Source organism: Desmodus rotundus, chromosome 9 (genome assembly GCF_022682495.2).
Source record: "Desmodus rotundus isolate HL8 chromosome 9, HLdesRot8A.1, whole genome shotgun sequence".
Classification (NCBI taxonomy): Eukaryota; Metazoa; Chordata; class Mammalia; order Chiroptera; family Phyllostomidae; genus Desmodus; species Desmodus rotundus.
Window position 1 is genome coordinate 2,113,234 of NC_071395.1, and position 21,092 is coordinate 2,134,325.

At 55.6% G+C, this 21,092-nt stretch overlaps 1 protein-coding gene and 1 long non-coding RNA gene across 4 annotated transcripts in view; one reads left to right on the forward strand and one right to left on the reverse strand.

The window, feature by feature from the left end:
• SYNPO2 (synaptopodin 2) overlaps nt 1-18,177 on the forward strand; it is an 86,330-nt gene extending 68,153 nt beyond the window's left edge. The window contains exon 5 of one of the 3 annotated variants that reach the window (XR_008425093.2): nt 14,846-14,917. Coding sequence is in view for 2 of the 3 variants with exons in the window: in XM_024569211.4 (XP_024424979.2) it covers nt 14,846-15,382 (537 nt within the window). In the remaining variant the exon portion in view is untranslated. Of the gene's footprint in view, nt 1-14,845 lie in introns of all 3 variants that reach the window. The other 2 variants (XM_024569211.4, XM_045202376.3) reach the window with 2 other exon arrangements.
• Nucleotides 5,794-10,775, reverse strand: LOC123480586 (uncharacterized). The gene is made up of 3 exons (XR_006656657.2): nt 10,535-10,775; nt 6,346-6,459; nt 5,794-5,882 (listed from the first exon to the last, which is right to left on the reverse strand). It is a non-coding gene; the product is annotated as an uncharacterized lncRNA (long non-coding RNA).
• Nucleotides 18,178-21,092: the final 2,915 nt, after the last annotated feature.

Below are 21,092 nucleotides of genomic sequence, written 5' to 3' on the forward strand. Positions count from 1 at the left end.
CTGAGATGTCAGAACCCAGGGGTCTGCACTGAAGGGGGGGGGCTGCCCCGGGGCTGGGGGACACTGTCCTGTCTTCGGGCCTGGGGCCCTGGTCAAAGATCCTTGAAGGTCGTTTCATTGTGACAGGCACCTGAACCCTTGACTTGGGCACGTTCACAGGGCAACCCCTGAGCACACGGGCCGCGCGGCCATCATGCCCGAGTGTCCTCTTTCCGACCAAAGGCCGCGCTGCGTTCTACCCTCGGAACCTGCCAGCGCACCCGGGGCCACCGGGGGCCACCCTGGAGCTGCCAGCCGGCAGGCAGGGTGCTGGTGCTTGTCTCCACAGAGCTGGATGCTCACGGGGTTCTGGGGAGCCTCGCGCTGTGAGCTAGCTCCCTCTTGAAATCAGACTTGAGTTTGTTCTAAACATGGTTAAAAGTTCATGAGAAAACTATGTGAATTCTAAGACCCAACATTATATTCCCAGAAGCACTGACCCTGGCTGGTCCCATGTCCCCTTACCCTGGGACTCTGGGGGACACAGAGGCTCATGTAAACTTCAATGCTGCTGAAGTCATCACCAGGCATTCTGGGAAAGCGCAGAACTGAGTTGTCGAGACTTCCCACCAGTGTGGGCCGAGGGCCAGCGGGCCAGCTGGTCAGCCCCCACAGGACCCGACCGCCAGGCAGGAGGGCGGAGAGGCCGGGCTCTGCTCCCCCCTTGTGAAATTCCTAAAAGATGAACGCTTCTGTGGTACCCGTGTCTGCGCACCGCCGTGCCGCCGGGCACTTGGAAGTGACAGAACTCACTGCTCAAAGGCACCGGGTGCAGAGAAATTCACGTCAAACTCTGATACCGAGTCCCATCGACATCCTCCGGCTCGTGACGCAGAGGTGTGCACGCTAATGATCTCAGGTACAAAGAGAGGGAGTCAGCCTCCTCGGGCCCCCAGTTTAAGTGAGTCTGTGTTACCGATGCACAGACTTTCTCAGGTTTTCATGCTTTTGGCTCTGAATGTTTCCCGCATTCTCGACATGCCAACCTAGGTGGTATGTGCTTTTACTCAGCATTCAGGGCCCCTAATACCAATAATCAGGAGGACGGGCCTCTCAGCCTGCCTGCCTTCCCCCACCTGAGAGTGATGACGAGGCCCAGGCCACTGACGGATGACCTGAGTCACAACTGCCGCCCTTCCTGCTCTCCTCTCTCCATGGTGTCCCCGTGCCGTCGCAACCACGTCTGCTGAGGGACTGGCGGGATGGGCTCTGTGCGTCGGTTCTGAAAATCCGGCCGTCCCTGCGGGAGCGGCCACATCATGGGGTCTGAGCGCACCGCTGCCCTTGCTCCCCAGCAGACCTGCCGGCGGGGACGCGCCACATGGGCTGCTGCACGCGCGGTGCCAGTCCACGTCCTCGGTGGCCGCGGCTTTGTCGCCCGAGCAGTGTGTAGGGACTGCCGCTGCCCACCGTACAGGTGAGGAAATGGAGGTGAAGACAAGTTCAGGGGTTTGTCTGCAGTCGGGCTCCCGGGCGATGCTCTCCAGGCACAGGCCACATGACCCCTCAGCCCAGGGACGCGAAGGTCACAGGTGAGAGGACTTGCCGCCGCCAGAGGCCGCACGCTGCACCTGCATCAGAAATGGTTAAACTTCGACATCAGAGTGAATCACTTAGCCAGAACTTCCTGGAACTGGGTGGCCCCAAGTGAGACCCTCTTCCGAACAAGACAGAAGGGGCGGGGGTGCTGCCTTCTCTCTCCCTCCGGCAGCCTCTGCTTAGAGCTCAATCAGTGGTAGGGGACACCTGGCAGCTCGCTGGGCACCACTTACCGGACACGGTGACACATCTGGCCGTGTGCCTCAGGCCCACCCCAGCCAACCTGCACTGTGTCACTACGGCTGTGTGAAGTCACAGCAGCTGATGAGAAAGAAAGTCCTCATGCTCAGCGATGATAACGTGAAAAATGTCCCCCCACCACCCCCCGGGTTTTAAATTAGGACAGGAAGCCGTGACTGGATGTAGGGGCAGCAAAGGTTAACCATTTCTTAAAGGGATTTCCCATGTGACGAGGTGACACCTTGCAGGTAGGTAGCACGGGGCGCTGAGAGGCAGGCTTTGTGCTGGGGCACGTGGACGGGCCAGACTGCCTGAGCTGAGGGCAGGCCTGCCCCCCACCCCCTGTGCCTCAGACCCCTTGGCGGGGGAGCAGGGACAGGGACGCCTGCCTGGTGCAACAGAAAGCCCTCCCTGCACGTGGAACAAGGACAGCAGCCGCTGTCCCAAAGACTCCCCGGAGAAACACAGACACACAGACGGGTCTGCATCCCCTGCTGACGGAGGCCTGTGGAGGGGCCCCGCAACTGAGAGAGTGTGGGGCGTCCGTGGTAGCTGTGTGCTGGCGTGCAGAGTGGCCGCCCCAGGCGCTCCCGTCCGCATTCCTCTCTGTTCAGCCTGCTGCCAACTTCGCTGTCTTCACCTGTTGTCCCAGGCCTGCTGGGGCTTGAGTGGGACACAAAGATGAGACCAGGATTTAAAAACCCTGGTTCAGTGTTTTTTTAGAAAAGAAACCTAACGCCAGCCGTGCGTAATCCGGAGTACCAATGCTAACCAGAACAAGCGCGGCGCCCTTGGCAGCGGGGAGGGAGCTCTTCCAGGGAACTGCTTGTGAAGTGAGGTGTTTTCTCAGAGCAGGCTCGGGGAGGCTTCGCGGGGCCTCTCCCGCAGAAAGCGGGGCAGGTGGCAGGGCGTCCCCAGGCCACGGACTCAGGCCACAGCAGGCAGCTGTTCCCGTCCCTCTTCCCACCGCTGCCCGGACAAAGGGTCAGCAACCTGCCTCCCCAGAGTTACCGGGGCCCCCCCTCACCCCGGGAGCAGGATCGGTTTCGAAAGCAGAGACTGGAAACTGGGGTCTGCCCAGAGCCACCCCAGCCCTGGGCCTGCCAGGAGGAGAAGCAGTTCCCGAAGCTGAGAGGCCCACGGAGGGAGGAACCCTACATTCCAGCTGCCTGTCAGCCCCGGGGAGTTCTTGTGGGTTTTCTGGAACTTCTAGAATCCTTCTGAGTCAGAATCGGAAGTGGGGCCTGGAGGAGAGAAAGTCAAAACAAGCTGAGATTCTGGCAAACGTCTGATTCCAGAATCGCTTTTATTTCCAGTACAATAAAGTTGATTTAGTTCAGTGTTCCTTTTCTGACATTTAATTACATTTTTTTTTCTTTAAAAGAAACAACTAGGTCCCTTCCTTGCATCGCACACCCCTTAGTTCTCTTTCCTCCCAGCATACCTCAGACAAATTTTTTTTTAAATGTCACAAAACCGCCCTCCAAAGCTAAAACTCAGGAGGTAGGCTGGATTGCTAATACAAAGCGCTAATTCAAAGGGTCACACCGGTCCTTCCACAAGGACAGTTGGTTTTCCAGTCACACAGAGTGGGTCCCTGTCGGGCCCACTCACCGGGTAGAGCCAAACAGCTTGCACAGAACCCAGCGGGGCTACGTGCAGTTCGACTTCCACGCCGGGATGCACTCGCCCCTAGCTCGGTGTCCCAGCTCGCTTTGGGCGGCGTCCCGCCGCAAAGAGCCAAGAGCAGGGCGTTCCGCAGAACTTCTGCCGGCAGCCTCACCGTGGCGCTGGGTCCAGGCCCCGGCCCCTCCCGCACAGACCCCGGCCTGCGCGCGGTGCCGCCATCCCGGCTCCTGTTCCCGGGTGGGGGCGGGGACCTGTGGCCCCGCCGCTGGGAACCCGCATTTAGTAGGTCCGGGCGGAGCCCAGGATTCGTTTCTGCCACACAAACCCCGGTGATTCTGATGCTGATGGACTGTGAGCCACGGTTTGAAAAATGCTTTCCCGACACACAGAACGCCGAAGGCAGCTTCCTTCTTTGAGCCCGTGGCTGTTCCCCAGGTCCTGGTGTTGCCCACCAGCCCGCCCGCCAGGACTGGGACCGGGATGGGGACTGGTTTGGAACCGGGGCGGGGACCGGACCGGACAGACGCCGCGTTAAGGGTCTCGCGGGGAGGGCGCGGGAGCCGCCCCGGGACGGGATGCGTCTCGCAGCGCCCAGCAGGGGGCAGCCCGCGCCGCCCGCGCCAGGGACTTCCGCGGCCCGCGGCCTGGTGACTCAGGACTCCAGTCCAGCGTCATTTCTCATTTGTTTCTCGAACGGAAGACTCGAGAGCAGAGGCCTTCCGAAGTGATTGCGCCCCGCTTCCCGCCCGGGGGAGGGTTAGGGTCCCTGTCTGGGACCGAGCGATAGGGTTGCACCGTGGAGGGGAGGGGAGCCGCGCACAGTCCCTGAGCTCCGGGGCGGGCCTGTTATCTCCCATCAAAAATGTCCTTCCTCATAACCACCCCTACAAATCTCTGGCACCAATCAAAACATTCTTATTCCGAGATCTAGGCCAAAGGAGAATGCTGAAGCCCTTTGAATGCTCATTAGCTTTTAAAAAAGAAAACAAGCAGATTTGTAAAGGCTGCAGAGCTGCAAAGAAGCTCCAGAGCACAGGGCAAGAGCCGGGTGCTGCCGCTCGCCCTGGAGGGCAGTAGGGTGCTGGGGGGCAGGGGGCGTGGGGCCAGGGAAGGGGCGGCCCTGGCCGAGGGCTGTTTTCAGACCTCCCACCCACTCACGTTTATTTCTCAAACAGAGGGATGGCAATATCCCTCCAGACTCCAGTGTCTCTGGGTCGTGCCCTTCCCCGTGGGAGGAGACAGGACTGCAAGGGGACCGGGAGCGGGAAGCTTGGGGATGAGACAGTCAAGGTCTTACTCGTGAAAAGGAAGAAATTGGAACCGATGAGTGGAATCACCAGTCAGTAAATTCCGGTTCAACTTAAGAAAGCCTCAGGCATTGTGGGACAAAGAGGGAAGGACTTGCCGCGTACACTGGACACAGTGTGTCACAGGCTGCTTGCTTGAATTCTCACGGCAACATTAACCAATAAGGAAACGGACGCTCAGAAAGGGTAAGGAAACTGCCCAAAGTCACCCAGCTAGAAGGTGGCAGGCGCAGCAGGGGACCCGAGCCCACCTGTTCCGGTCCCCGGTGTTTTCCCCACCAAAAGGGAGGCAGGTGTGCGTGGGGGGGGCTCCTGTCCCCCAGCAGGCTCCACTGGGGGCCTCTAACACCCCTCTCTTTGGAGTTCACAGTGGGCCATGTACGTATCTTCTAAAAAAGTTCAGGATCTTCAATCTCGTATTATGATTTAGTTCAATACTTTTTAAAAAACGGGGTTAGTTTAAAGCCTGACAAGAAAAAAAATTGTTTATTCCTTACCACTCTAAATCCAGGATATTTGAAAGAAAAATGTCTTAAAGTTAAATACATCCTTTTTCTAATGAGAGGAAAAGCCGGGCTTAGGTGGTGAGAGGATGACTTTTCTTCCCTGGAGCCGTGACCAGGGGGTTTGCTCTGGGTCCGGTGACGTCAAATGTGGCTGTGGTGCTGCCTGACCGTTGCTGAGCCACAGACCCATCCTGAGAAGGAAGCGTTCTGAGAGGCAGAGGGACCTGCACTCCCAGGGCCTAAGTGGGGAATGGGCTTGCAAGCTGTGAGGCAGGGCTTCTAGAATGTTCCACCCATCATGCCTCCTGAATGGCTGGATGTCCGGCCGGAGCTGTGAAGTGCGTGTTCTGATACAGTGTTGCCAGCTGTATTGCTCGCTCACACAGAAAGCAATGTTTTCACAAAGAACCAGTTCAAAGTCATTTCCTTGGCTCCCACCGCTCAGCCTGTTTCGTTGTCATTGCACTTTGTTTTGTAAAACGCCTGTCCTGTTCCACCTCGCTGGTCACCGGTCACCGTGCTCAAGTCCAAACCTGGCCTCGGGAGTGGTGCCTCCTGTGTATCAGTGCACGGTGGGGACACCTACTGCCCAGCTCCGCACTTCTCAGCTAACCTTCATCTTCTGCCAAAAAAATAAAATAAAATAAAAGTGTGCGGATCCACACTGACCTGATTTTAGCAACCAGTTGTACCATGGAAGGTGCATTTGCTCTGGGGCGACCTGCCCCGCGGTAAGAACCTGCAGGAGCCCCCTCAGGCCCTTCCCGTGAAAGCCATGGAGATCACAGGCCTCCCAGGAAAAGCGCCTGCCAAAGGCCCACCTCAGTCACACAGTGTGACCCCAGGGGGGCCATGACCCCTGGGCATAAGCTCCAGCCAGGGGTGTCCAGCCCACGGCCCACGGGCCCCTTGCGGCCCAGGATGGCCATGAGCGCTGGGACCTCGCTTTTCCCAGCCCTTCGCCGGCGTTTCTGTGCTGCTGCGTTTGTCATGGACAGTGGCCTGGGAGGTTCGGACACCCTGAGGCCCCCTCCCCTCGAACGTGTGTCTGCGAGGCTTGGACGTTCGACTTCTCTAGAAAATACCTTTTCTCTCAGCCCGAGCCTGTCTGTGCAGAGTGGCCGAGAGGTCTCAACACGCGTGTGCGGCCAGTTCACGAGGCGTTCGTTCAGTCATCTCCGCATCCGCACGGGTCAGTCCTGAAAGCGGAAAACATTTTTTTAGCAATGACATAATCAGCAACGACCTACCACCCTGCCAAGGTGAAGGTGAACTTGGGAAGGAGGACGAGTCAGGGGAACAAGGAGTGCGGTCCTTCGAATAACTGGGTGTCCCACGTAGCCACGTTGGCCACAGCACCGGCCACGTCCAGACGGTGACCTGTCACTGTTCAGTGGGTGCGTTAAGAAAGCTGTGCTCGTAGGAAAAGCTGCAGCTGCAGCTAATGCCAAGGGCAGAACACAATCCTTGGTCTCTGATTTTGAGGTCTGGCAAGTAGGTAAGCACCCCAGTTCCTCGTGAAGCATCCCCTCGCTCGTTGGTGGCGTCACAGATGTGCCCGGGAGCGGTACCTTCTCCCTTTTCATTTCCCAACATTTTAGTTCTCTGTACGGGCCCGGAAGCCGGGGCTGTGGCACTGACATGACAAGTCAGAGATGCCCATGGCCTTCCTGACGTGTCACGGGGGAGGCGCGGCTGCTGGAGACACCACTTCCGTGTGCCCCTGGCAGTCGTTCTGTTTTTCCTGTTTAGTTTTGTTTAGTTACCGTTTGCATCCAACACTGCGTTGTGTCGGCCTGAGGTGGGCAGTGTGGTGGAGACACATGTTCATCCACGCTACGATGCGGGGCCAAGGGCCCCCACGCGAAGCCCTGCGTCCTGTGGTGAAGCCATGTCTCCCAGTGTCCTTTGGAAAGCTCGCCCTCAAGACGGTCATCTCCTTACTCCACTTTCCGCTCTCTCTCACCACCACCCCCACCCCGCGGTCCCTCATCTGTCTATTCCTGAGCCACGGTCGTTCCAGCCCCACTTACTTTAGGGTGTTCCTGTACCTCTAAAATGACGTGACATGCACGAATTTTCTGTAAATTCCCTCCAACAAGAAAGATGTCATTAATACAGAAATTTACCAGTTGGACCAGAAACGTGATAAGGCAATTAAGCACAATCTTTCCTACTCTGTGCTTAAGAAATAAGTTTGCGGTGAGTTCCCAGATGAAAAGTTATATTTTCTATTCCTAATTTTAAATATCACTCTGCGGCCAAGTTCTTGACAAAGGAAACACTTGGCAATAAATCCTAAATATTTCCCAAGAACACTAAGTTAAAGATTTTTCCCTAGGGCTCAAGATACAAATCAAAGGAGCTATTTAATTAGCTTAGAAACGTAATGGACAGGGCACACTCACGAGACGGAATCAGCCCTTTCCTCATATGGCATCTTCCTCATCCTCGTGAAACAGTGGCATCGGGTGCTGTGTGTGCCACTAAACCAAAGCGGTCCCTTCACCGCTGCTCGCCAGAGCCCGACCACACGGGAGAACAGGAGAAAATGAGGGTTTATGAGTGGGGGGAATGGCGCCGTGCCCAGAGTCACAGGCGAGCTCATGCTCGAAGACCAGGCTCCCCCATGGCTGCCAGGGGGTGTGTTACCTAGGGGAGAAATCACTGGTCCTGGTGGCTGAAGGAGTGGGGGTTGTGGGCTCTCCTGATTGGTTGGGGCCGGGGGGAGGCAGGGTGACCATTGTGTCAGGTCCTGTGCCCTTGCTCTGCCTGTGGGTGTGGTCCATGGGGACGTCTGCTTTCCTGGGCCTGGGGCTGAAGCACCGCTGAGGTCACATGTCATCTTTAGTTTGACAGGAAACTGTTTCTGTGGTCAGCAGACCCCAGGCCTTGTTCTTACGACAGTTTGATGTGGACCAGAATCCAGTGTCCTGAGGACTTAATGATGGAGGGAGGGAGTGGAGGGACAGAGAGGAGAAGGGTCACTGTACAGAAGTGGGGTTTCTGCGAGGTGACCGTCGTGGGCGTGTCTGTCGTTTCCGTTAACCCGCTTTGATTCGTCAGCTTTGTAACGTAAGTAGGAGTTGAGACAGAGGCTTGCTTCAAAACGCCAGCGGGAAATTGGGAGAGTGTGTTGTGCGAAGGGCCCAGTCGCGGCTGCTGGATGGCACACAGACATTCCGTAAGAACGCTTGTTCTTCAGGTCTCAGCTGATCAAGTTTCCCTGTAGAAAGCCAGAGCGTTCCGGCCGGGGCCGTGGGCTTGCTCCGGGCGGGGCTGGCAGGCCCGCTTCCAGTCTGTCGGCCTGGGGGACGCCCAGACCTGTAGAGAGTTTTTATGTCGGTGCGTCGGACAGAACAACGGTTGTGCGTTTCCTCTTCCGCATTGGACTTCGAGGGGGGAAGTAGGAAAAGTGCGTGGAGGCGGAGACAGCAAGGCAGGAGTGGATTACAGGACGGTTAAGAAGGTCATGTGCACTCCTGAGGGTTCCTGCCCCGTGCGGAGGTGGGGCACTCCTGGCATTTCACAGGTGTGTGACCTCCACACACGTAGGAACAATGGACAGGGCTGGCTTTGAACCTTCCACTAAAGGAGGCCTACGTCACGAGCGCGACTGCCCACCCTGACCCAGTTACAGATTTAGATTTATTACGTTACCCTTTTCATCCACAAATAGGAGGCACGTAATCTATAAAAAATCCCCTCTTATCCCCACTTTTCTTCCGCGGAAAAATGCGCACCCACGGCGACTTGTCTTTTTGTGAGTGAGGGTGGGGGGAGAAGGCTGCCTGGGTTAGTTTGGGGAGAGACGTTTGGGATGTTATGGGCAGCTGATGCTGTAGTCGCATAGTTAAAGATACTTTAAGTGGCTTAATGGTCTATCATAATTCTAACTCTAATAAGGCACATAGTATAAATATTAATTTTATGCTAATAATGATGACTCTCCTTTATTACGTGCTTATATGGGCCAGCCACTGAGGTTTTTCTCCACAAAACTCTCCCACAAGACCAAAAATTCATTGATTTCACACAGGATCAGCATCCTCTGTCTGTTGTGAAAACTGCTGTTTTCTCTGTGGAAACCGAGGACTTTGGACTTCTGATCCCCATGGTTTATTTCTTAGTCCGGTGTTGGGGAGCTAGCGACCTTCCCTGTGTCAATCTTTCAGGGAGAGAAAACTTCTCAGAAAGTATTTTGAAATGTGTTCAAAAGTTTTAATTTTAATGTTCAAACCAATTGAAGTAGGCTTTTACAAAAAAAAAAAATTACTGAAGTAAGACTTTCCCCCAAGAATTACAGAAAACCGTGAGGGCCACCCCGCTGCTTCTCTAGAACGCGTCTGTCGCAGCCGCAGCCGGAGTCTGCCCTTGGGCTGCAGACTTCCCGCTTCCTCTCAGGACGAACAGGGTCGAGGGGAGGCTGCCGTCCTGATTTCTGTACCTAAATGCATCGCCCGGGTAAAAGTTCGTGACCCATACAGCCACCTTCTCGCTGTGTGACCTGACGACAAATGACCTGACTTCTGTGCCTCGGTTTCCTCATTTGCAGGACGGGGGTTATAGGATCCTTGGAAGGGCTCGTAGGGAAAGTGCTCAGCACTGGGAGCAGCGTGCAGTAAAAATGCGCTTTTTGCTCTTGCCGCGTCTGAGACAACAGAGAGGTCTGCGCACGAGTGCCCTTCACCTCTGTCCTCCTGGCCATCGAGGAACACGGTTACTTTTATTATTTTGTAACAGAGGGTTCAAGGACACGAGGAAGGCTGTGTTCCAGCCCGTGCAGAGCCGGCAGGCGGGGGAGGCACCACCGCGTCTGCGGTGAGGGTGCCCAAGCCACTTCAAAGGCAAGGCCCCTCCTATTTTTATCCCCCGGCGACCTGCCTGCGCTTGCCTCTTGAACAAAAGGTCCTGCCAGGTCCCTGACACCTTCCAAGGCCTCACAGGCTCTTCCCACAAGTGACAAGAATAACCCGTGTTGTTGTGCTCTGTGGCATCCGATGTCTGAATGCTGTCTGTCCTCGCCCTGTCTCCCAGAAAGGGTGGCCAGCGTGTTCGCCATTTCACAACCATGGAGAACAAGGCCGAGAGGTGGCATCTTGTTGTCACCCAGCGAGGGCTCCCCCCACCCCGGGCCAGGGTGACATCCAAGTTCACCTTGAGTGCAAGGTGTCCCGCCGGCTGCCGTGGGCACCACCCCGACCCCTCCTCCCACAGGGGTCCCTTCAAACACAAAACGAAACTTCGCACCGACAACTCCCTCTGGAAGCTGACCTAAGATGAAGGAAGACGAAGCGTCCGTCAGTCAGCGGCAGGACGAGAGGCAGAGCTGTAGCTGTAAGATGCTCGCTCCTCTCCTGGCCCGAGAGCGCCGGGTGCCTGCACAGAGCCATGCAGGCCACGTGTGGCTCCCCAAGTGTGCACAGAGCCGTGCAGGCCACATGTGGCTCCCCGAGTGTGTGATGACTCGCCTCGGAGGCCCTGCCTCTGCTCTCTTCTTGGCGGGCGGGACTGGACAGCCTCCTCCACTGAGATAAGCCAGCCTGCCACGGCATTCCCGAAACCCCACTAGCTGGAGACGCCTGAGACTCACGGTAAGAAGGCAGGGAATTGAGATAGAGACTGTGTTTTATTAAGGGACTGGAACGAAAGTGATGTTAAAATTCTCCTTGTCCCCCGACTTCCAGCTTGATTGTATCAACCCCAGGGGACATTTGTCCTGCATGTAAATACTGAGGTAAAGGGATCCCTTCTCTCTATGCAGAGTTTTTCTAGGCACTTTCCTCATTCAGGGAACCAAAGCCGGTTAAACCCCTCACACTTCCAGGGACCTAAATGAAAATCTCCTACTCCCACGTTAAAATCTCCTACCTACTTAGCAAATCACTTCCTTTGTACATTCTGATTAATCCTACTTGTCTCTCGGAATGCGGCCTGGTGTGCTCGCCGGGGCCGGTGGGGACACGTCCACTGTGCGAGAGCCCCATCGCAGGTGACGGACCCGTCAAAAGGGCGGCGTCCCAGGACGTGGCCAGGTCTCATCATGATTCCTGACAAGACCTGACTCCCCGGCTCGCCTGTCTGCCGCAGAGACGACCGTCCATTCTTCACGACTCGCTGTGCATCCTCCTGTCAGGCCCTGTCCTCGGTCTAAGAATGTCTCAGTGGGCACGGCGACAACCTTACCCTTAGATGGAGCTAAATTCTAGTGGGAAGGAGCAGGTGAGGGAAATGGGGAAATGAAACGTTCGCTGTGAGGCAGGCGTGAGCCTGAGGGGAAGCAGAAAGCAGAAAGGGGCATCGGGAATTTGGAGGGAGAGAGACTAGCCAAACCATGACCCTGTGGGGTCTGAGTAAGGCCGGAAGGAAAGGAAGTCGGTGCCATGGGTGAGTATGAGTCATGGGGAGACAGAAGGGTCAGCAGGTGTATGTGCCCCAGGGCACCAGCTCGCCTGGGTATATTCATGGCACAGAGAGAGGCTGGTGGGGCTGTACCAGAGGGGCAGGGAGAGGCTGGAGGTAAAGTCAGAGGTGTAGGGGGCGCAGCTGGTTTCAGAGGGCCTTGTGGGTCAAAGGAAGGGTGTGGACTTTCCTTTTTTGAAATAAGCCACAAGAGGGCTTCAGACTGAGGGCTTAGAGACACAGCCTGCCTTCGGTCTTTACTGGCTCGTTTCGGCTGCCGGGATGAGAACAGACTGGAGGAGGAGGCTGGAACCAGGGACAGTAAGTCAGGGATGGTCATCCAGGCCCGGGCTTGCAATGGTTCAGAGGGTGGTGCCAGCGGAGGTGGTGGCAGCAGTGGCGGTGACTGGAGGTGTGACGCACCTGAGTCTGTGTGAGCAGGTCAGGTGCAGAGAGAGATAGGGATGGGTCACAGGGACTCCAAAGGTTTGACCTGAGCACATGGGGAAGGGAGGACGCCTGTGATTTCGCCCTTCACGTGCCCCCTCACGAGGGTCTACTTTGCAAAGGTCATGGTTAAAAAGGCAGAAGTAACGCCACTTGCTTCCGTTTGCTCTCGTCGGAGTTGGTTTGGGACACAGTACCTGTTGGTGCCAAGTGCTTGCCGACCAGCGTGGAAGAAAGGAAGGGGTTGAAATAACCCGTGTCCGTTGGAGACGCCTTGTCTACTGCGTGTATGCAGGCAGGATCTCAGCCAAAAGAACGTTTTAGCTTTCAGAAAGGTTTATGGTACAAAATAGTTTGAACTTCAAAACCTGTGTCACGTTGAACTTGGTCAGCTCCTGGGGCCGTTCACGTCTCTGTCCCAAGTAGGCCTCACGCTGCACTTCCTCCTTCAGTGCCAAGCGTCCCCGCCGGTTCAGCTGGTTACCAGGCAGTCTGACGAGGAAGCAGACTCAGCTGCCTTGTGAGCAGGCTGAGCGGATAGCCCCACATTTCACTGGCATGGAAACATGCTCGTGTGCGGCTGAGAAGGGCCCTGGGCTTCTCTGAGCCTAGCGGCTGAGCCGCGGGCAACACCCGGTGGAGTTTGTTACTACAAGGGATGGAAAGTTCTATTTTGAAACGAACTGGTTCGGGCGCCATACGGCGACCCCAGGACTAGTCCCAAACAGAAGGGTGTTCCTAAGTCTCACAGGACCTGCCAAGCTTCCACCGGTGGCAGTGGAGGAACTCCTTTCACTAACAAAAGTTAGAGGGTAGCAGGGGACAGAGAGAAAGAAGGCATCGGTGGCATCTCACGCATAAGCTCACTTTCTCACGCTGTCTCGAGGGGAGGGCTCGCGTGTAAACGAGTCAGTTCTTTCGATAAACACGCAGCCACGGAGGGAACTACAACGAGGCTCCAGCCTCTGTTGTCCTAGGATCCCGGAGTCAGACACGCAAACACCAAAACCAGAGACACCCCTGCGATTCCCACATCCCTTCAGTCACCTCTGGCTCCGGGCCTATCGCCTGGCTTTGTCCCATCATCCAAGCAGAGAACAGCTTGCACTTGGGGACTGAGACTGACAGAAGAAAACAGCACCCAAGGCCAAGACGAGGACATCGCGTGGGGTAAATAATTTTTAACATGCGGGCTTGGGCGCCTGCAAGCACAAGTGGCCTGGGGTGTTCTGGGCGAAAACAACCACACCCCTGAAAGGCCTGTTTGTCGGCACCCCAGAGCATGTCCAGCTGCACCGAGACCGCCGTGGGTTTCTCCTGTGGGGAAGGCCCCAGGGAGGCACCGTGGCCGTGGCCGCGGACACGCAGAGAGCGGGAGGTGTTCTGTTCTGCTACCGGGCGTGCCGCCTCGCCCAGCACTGCACCGCCGCAGGCAAATTGCACGCTGTGCAAAACAGGTTTTTAAAAAACTTCAGTGCTACTGACTTCCTCTTTCAATATCACACTCCAAAGTTCCCCTTGCCCCACGACACATTCGACGGGTGGGTGAACGTTTATTCCGCAGCTGAGAAAAACATCTCTGAGCCCTGCATTATCAGGATGCCATTCGGCGACGGTTTGAGCTTTCCGATTTCCCAGATTCCGTCCCTCTGATGATTTGGAAACTAAGCAGGGGGGAGAAAGACCAGAAACTCAGGTTTTCTCTTTCATCCGGTGTCGCTAAAGTATAAGCACTCGCGTGGTACTTCTTTCTTCTTCTTAACAAACGTATCCGTGATCCTTCCTCTTTCCAGTTGTCAGCCAGGGAGGTCAGTCCCCTGTGAGTGCAGTCAGGAGCCTCTCGTGTTTCCGGGGAGTCTGGGTCCCTTTGCTGTCACCCCTGCAAGCCGCTCCGGTTGTGGAGTCCTGCCCGCCCAGGCCCCGCAGGGCTCTCTGTCTGCTGGCAGGTCACGTGGGAGCTGGAATCCGTCCCTGGGGCTCTGTGGGCCGGTGGGGTTCTCTCTCCCGCAGGTAGGGGCCACAGGGAGACTGCACATGCCGTGCAAGACAAGGGCTAGATTTCCCTTTATCGTACTGAATGTTAACCCTCCTCCCGGTTTAGAAAATCCCGTTGGTCCCGTCAGGGCGGGTGAAGGACGTCTTCTCTGCGCTGAGCTGTGCATGACCGTGGCCGCTGCAGAGCTGAGAATGGTGTTGCATTGTGTGCTCCTTGAGGACAAGGACTTCACTGAACGGTCTTGGGTTTCCAGGCTCACAGTTGAATGCCGGGAAATAGAGGGTGTTCAGTAAAACACTTGTTGAGTGGATGAATAAAGCCAATGCATAATTCAGCTCGTGGGTGTGTCTGCTGCGTTCCGTGGGCGGCGGGAAGAGAGAAGATTAAACACCCCTTGAGAAAGGTCAAGAGCCCAGCAGGTCAGGGTGCGTTTCTGGGTTGTAAATATGTCCTATTTATTTTGTGCGGGAACACAGGACTCGGGTGAGGGTGGGCCGTGTGTGCCGATGGGGGGGGGCAGACAGACATCTAGGGACCCAGGTGATGACAGGTGGTCAGAGCTGAGAGGACGTGGCAGCCTGGGAGCTGTGGGTTCAGAGACGGAGAGTGGGCACCGTGTGACTGAGCACCACGGGACTTGATTTTACAGCACTTGGTCACGGCGCCGTGAGTCCTCTGTGAACAGTGAACTGGTAGAAACCAGAATGAACAAGGTGTCCTAACATCTTCCTTGTCTCTAGGACAGTGGGCGCTCCCTGTCTCTTCCTGGAAGACCGGCCCCACCTGCCGTTGCCACAACTCCCCCTTGGGCACACTGGCCTGCTTGCAGCTACCCTCCCCTGCCCAGTGAGGGGCTAGAGACAGCAAGCAAGAGGCTGACTCCTTGGGAAGCAGCGGCCCAGCCTCCTGTTGGCCTTGCAGACGATGCCTTTGAACCCAGGAACATCGGGGAGTCCATTGCCGCAAATGTGGTCTCCGCAGCGCGGAGGAAGGTGCATCCAGGGGAAGATTGGAACGACCGGCTGCCCTGCGTCCTTCGAGCCCCGAGGGCCAGCACGGGCTCAGCGGGAAGGCGAGAATACGATGTTGCACCCCCACCCAGTAACCGTGTGCCCCCCGGCTCCCAGGGGGGCTCCCAGTGGTCCTATGCGTGTTCCAGACAGCTTTCCAGCACCGAGGCTGAGTTGATGTCCCTGGAGACCAGGTCTGATTACTGTCTCTCAGTGGCTGGTGGCAACTATAACCCACAGCCCAGGGGGTGGAGACGCCAGACGTGAAAGGTAGAAGAATCGACCATGTGCCCCTGCAACAGTGAATGTTAGAAATGTTCCTTTGCAGGGTTTTCGACACCTTCAGTAGCTTCAGATTCCCTCGGGTCTTCGCTCACTCTCAGAAGTCACTTTCCTGAGTGTTTCTAAGTCCACACCCACATGAGTGCGGGTCATTTCTGCTGACGCACAGAGAGCTTCTTTGAAGAAGATAATGCATTTTCTGTGTTGATATGTTGGCCATTGTATCCAATTCATAATCTTACTTCCACTTATTCCACAGGTATGGGGTAGCCTAGGCAATAAACCCTGCTCAGTTAAAATGAAAGTTAGTGTTTCCTCCCAGGTGTCTTGGTCCAGGACGGAAGTAATGAAATTTGATGCGCTGACGGCCGTTAGCAAGTCACGTGAGGGAGACGACGTTGGGAAGTTATCGACAGGAGCATGCCAGTGAATGATCATTACATGTGAAAAAAGATTTCCATGGGGTCACTCGAAGCATTTCTCAGACATTTAAAAAATCTAATAACATTCAAAATTTTTTGTAGAGTTGAGATACAGGCATTCTCAGAAAGAAATATCTGAGAGCAAGATAATGATACATTTCAAAAGGCCTTTTGAATGGTAGAATGTGTGGGGATAGAAGGATTTAGGTGTAGGATTTATTTTAATCTGTTTAAAGCCAGCGGCCTGAGACAGGGGTAGATTCGGGGTTCAGGTGTCCTCACTGGTCGGGGGGCAGGTCAGATTCCCCGATCTCTGACGTCCTGGCCAGCTCTCACATTCCGAGGCGCTCTCGTTAGCAGAGTGACCTCGGGCGCGTTACCCATTCTCGTGGCCCATCGCTGCAGCATGGGGCTCGTGAGGACTGCGTCCGGCCATCGCTGACGCTACGTGGGTCGCCGAAGGTCCACGAGGGATCGTCGGGTGGCAGGTTTTGTGCTGCGCGTCACGAGGAACAGGGGTTTGACGTGAATAACAGACTGTCAGTGGGTTTAAGGAAGTGGTGGAGGGCTGTGTCTGTCATTACGCAACTGAAGGTCAAGGCCATTCATTTAGTTATAGAAAACGTGCCACAGCAGCCTATGCAACAAGGGGCGTTTCCTCAGGAAGCCTTCACTAGGTTGCCCAAGGAGGTCACACAGCTGCTGGGCCCGCTCCGAGCGCCAGGCTCGTGAGCACCACCGAGAGACAGGCCGTGGGGCACCCGCTCCTGCCTGCGCGCCCCGCAAAGCTGTGACCCCAGGGGCAGCCCCAGGGCTTCACCTCAGAAGCAAGTACTGAGAACACTTTAAACTACAAGATGCTTTGAGGACTGAAAACTCTCAGTAGGTTTTTAAAAGGGATTATTTGTGCTTTGTTTTACTTTTTAACTCTTGAACTTGATCATTATGATGGTGTCTTTCACTGAAAGAAACTTTGAAACCTTTTCCCCCAGAGCACAAGTGATCCCTTAGCTTAGAAGGGAAGGAACGCAGACGGGAAGCAATCACGACAAGCTCCAGTACAACGGACCCAACCAGAAGCTAATTTACGTCATTATGGAGAAAAGATGATGCTTTCTAAAGGTGCAGAGTGAAATTACTGTAAATTGATACAGTGTTCATTCTCTCAAAGGGTGAGATGTAACTATTGGTCCCTGAGAGTTTCCGTGGAATAGCAAGCAATGATGCCTGATGGGTTGGTGAGTCTGTCAGTGAATTCTCGGGGAACCCCCCCCATGAAATACTCATTTCTGTCACACGTTAATATGGTTGAATGCTCCCGACGCGAGTGTTTTCAGCTGTGGCTGATTGAGCAGGAAAGCCTTTGCCGGACAGGATGCGATCACACTTTGTTGCCTGTGTACATTTTAGCAGGGATGCCCCTCAGTCCTGGGATTTGCTACCCCCAGTTCCAGGCATCGACGTGCATTTTGGTATTTACTGCAGCCTTCGCTGGACTCAACACACAGAGGAGGCGACATCTTCAACAAACAGGGTTCTTATAAAGCAGCCGCCTCCCTCTCTGCACACACTCACTATTACAAGTCACTCTCACAAGGAAATGAACGTCACGGGTTCATTTATCAGCCATCAGTGTTTCTAGGCACGCTTTGCCGATACCACTCTAAAAAGCAAGCGGTCAAACCATCACCCCACGCATGGTGGGTCTGTGCTGCCAGTTCACTTGAAACGGGTGTGAGTTGGATGGCTTCCGTTCAAGCTGACGTCTGAGACGGGACTGCTGCCCCCGAGGCCGTGTGCCTGTGCGTGAGAACACCACCTACCTGCCCGTCCGATGAGAAGAGCCCCCTGCAGAGGAGCCGTTGCTCGTCAGTCAGACCACACTCTCCCAGACCGCCCCGCACTGTCCCCGCCCCACAGGTAGCCTGAGGCCCTGCGTCATCGCGGGTCGGAGAGTGAACCCTGCAAGAGCCCAGCGTGGCCGCGGGACACTCGTCCTGCGCTTTCCTCACTCCTGAGTTTGAGTGTCTTATCGCTGCATGCGTGTGAAGTGCTTGCCGTTGCGATGATTGAAATGCTGTCGAGTGGTTTGCGTTTTCTAGATGCGCGGTTCTAGTTCGCGCCCTCTGAAGAGGCCTCTCTTATGTTTGGCCCGTAACTCGAGTGGGAAAGGGCCACACCCCGCGGGGCTCAGGCAGGTGCGTGTGTATGAACGCACTGAAACTCCGGGCAAAACTGTCGTACCGAGTAGGCTCAGTTATTGTCATTAGAGAGGAACGGTAGAAATGCTCCTTTTTCACGAGTAGATTTTCACACTTAATTTCTGGCCCAACTAGAAGTATCTACACTGTCTGCACTTTTTCATCAGAAAAAGACTGTTTCCCTGCTAACTGTATTGCCATTTCCACCGGTGTTCACCCCAAGTCCTGTATTCCACAGATGCACACTGAAATTCGGAATTATATAATAAAAGGTAACTTGAAAATAAGCTTCAAGTGGCTTTTCATTTTTCCGTATAAAAAGTTGTTTTGGATTAGTCTTCGCCCCGGAGAAGATGCAGTCTTATCTGCTGCGTACTACACATTTTGAATGTTCGTTTCTAGGTATCAGCTTCCAGACACACCAGGAGAACTTCATGCCCACTGGCAACATTTTTACTGTAACATCTACAAACTTTAGAAAAACGTTACCTGAAAATATGATCAATTTCCAGTGCCAGCTAAGGAGTTTGAGATCCACACACATTTTTATACTAGTCTTTTTAAATCACTTCCTTATAGGGCACGGAAAATCGGTCCTAAGCACAACCAGACCAGTGGCGATGTGAGTTCATAACAGCCCGTGGCTGTGTTTCTAAAGCCACTCTGGGCTCAGAGAACCTCCCAGAGGCTTGTCCCCTGCGGGTGGGCCCGAGACCGACCTGCTGCCCCAAGACTTCCTTCTCATAGGGCGTATTTGAGTAAGACTTTTAGAAACGACTTTGGCTCTTCTCACATGACTTTGAACTCTCAGCTGCACCGTGAGCTGCCTGGCCAGCTGGTGCCAAGCAGTGCAACTTTTTGACACTTTTGACACTTTCAGGGGCAAATGCTGAATAAAATGGCTTGTTTTTGACATTCTCATAAAAAATACTTTTTAGAGAGCCAAGTAGCCCTTGGAAACACACTTCCAAAATAAGGGCCGTTCTGAGGATTAAATGACAAATGGGCCCTGTCTTAGCACGCAAACGCTGTGGGGACAGCCCCGTGTCTCCGAGGAACCCCCAGTGCTTGGTGACGGAGCACTTCCGGACACACGGAGTGGGGAGTGGGGAGGAGGGCTGCTGTGCCCACGTGGGGCCCGCACAGCCCCAGGCGGCAGAGTGCAGCTCCAGAGCGGCGGGAGCGGCCCATGTGCACCTGGCCCGCTGGCCTGCACCTGGGGAGGGCACCGTCCCTACTCACCCCCACGTGGCCGTGGCTGTGGCCGTGGACCGAGAGACGGGGGACAGGAGGTGGGGGCCTGCAGCCAGGCTGAGCCCTGACCTGCCTGCAGGGGCCTCCTGTCAGCAGGTCCAGGTCCTCAGGGGCTTTTCCTGTTGTCCCGCATGCCGTTCATACCACAGCTCTGCTCCTGACTGCTCTGGCCGGAGAAGAACCTTGTGGAGGGAGGGGCGGTTCCCTCTGCCCTCAGGCGGACATGGTGTCATCTGGCCCGTCCTGCCGGTGGAATGCCCCTCTGTGCTTCAGTTCAGATGCCTTCTCTCTGGCCTCTCGTTGCAGCGACCACAACTCCGACCGTGGGCCATACAAAACGCCTGTCATTTCCTGAAGCTGCTGTCTTCTCGAGGGCTGGGAAGAGGGAAGAGAGCACTGATTTTGTGATAAAGCAGTCGAAGTTCAGGGCTCAGTCAAGCCTGGCCCCGTGCCCAGCGGAAGTGGCCGGGGAGGCCGGGGCCCCGTGCATGCCAGGCCTCGGCGCCCTGAAGCCCAGCTTCCCAAAGGTCCCCCCGGTCGGCCACCATGTGCTTGGCGGGCGAATATCTGGGTTTCTCACTTTCCATGAAAAGGAAGAGACAGAAAGAAATACGAACGAACCGTTCAAGGTCTGAACTGCTGCCCCATAGGAAAGAGTCAGGTATGAACAAACCGCATGACGCCGCGCCGAGGAAGTCGTAGATGAACTTGTAACACATTCTCATTTCACCGCGTGTTGCTATAAAATCATTCTTAAATCACATTGAAAGGGGGACATTCCAAGATCAAAAAGAGGGAAAGAATGGATTTTCACCGCAAGTATAAAACGAACATTTTTGCTGCTGTGAAGACATCGATGTCGACGGCACAGCTATTTCCAAAACAAGCACAGGGCGTTCACTGCGAGGGCTCTCGCTCTGAGCACAAACCACCTCACTTAGCATCTTCCCCGGGGCACGACTGTTTGACGTTGTCAAGGACAAGGGTTGATTTTAAGCTACAAAAGAGGGGCTTCTGTGAAGACCCCGATGTTTAATTTCCCCGGCAAAGGGAAACATCGCACTTGATCGTCACGAGCGGTGGCGGCAGGTTTCACAAGCTGGACCCTGTCCCGGGTCCTGCCCTGGACTCTAGTTCTCGGGGCGATGCGCTCTCCCGGAACTGCTCTAAAGTGGCAGCAAACTCCACGCCTCTCCCCGAGTGGGAAGCTAATGGAAGTGGGCTCGCCTCAGTCTGTGGCCGTAGTGTGAAGCCCTAGGAAGCAGGGTGGCACGTCATGGTCAGCGGACACTGAGCGATTCCTCTGGAGTGCACCATGTTGGCGAGGGCCCAGAACGCCCCTCGGTGGCAGCGCCGGGGGGGGGGGGGGGAGGGCGGCGTGGTCTCATTCAATATGCATTAGTTGTCAGCCATCTCTACTGTCTCCCTCCCAGTCCCATCGGGGTGCTTGGTGCCAGGGACCCACCAGGGACCAAACTGTGGCCTCGGCTCCCAGGGATCTGGCTGTCCTGAGGAGTGCGTGATGGCAGGGCACAGGGACAGGAGGGGATTATGCTTAGAGTGGTCCCAGCACAGCAGGAACCCCACCTGCAGCGTGGGGGGAGGGGCACGGGGGCCTGGGGCCCACAGAAGGCTTCCTGGGAGAGCGGGTGGCAGGGCCGGGTCCTCGGGGCTGAGCAGGGACGCCCAGCAGAGGGGACGGCAGCCCAGAGCAAGGCCCCTGCAGATGGGGGATGCCAGTCCTGCCTCACGGCGTGCTGTGGGGTTGTTGCTGGGTAACAAGGTGGGACCAGAGAGCAGGGGCTCCCCGAGAGGAGG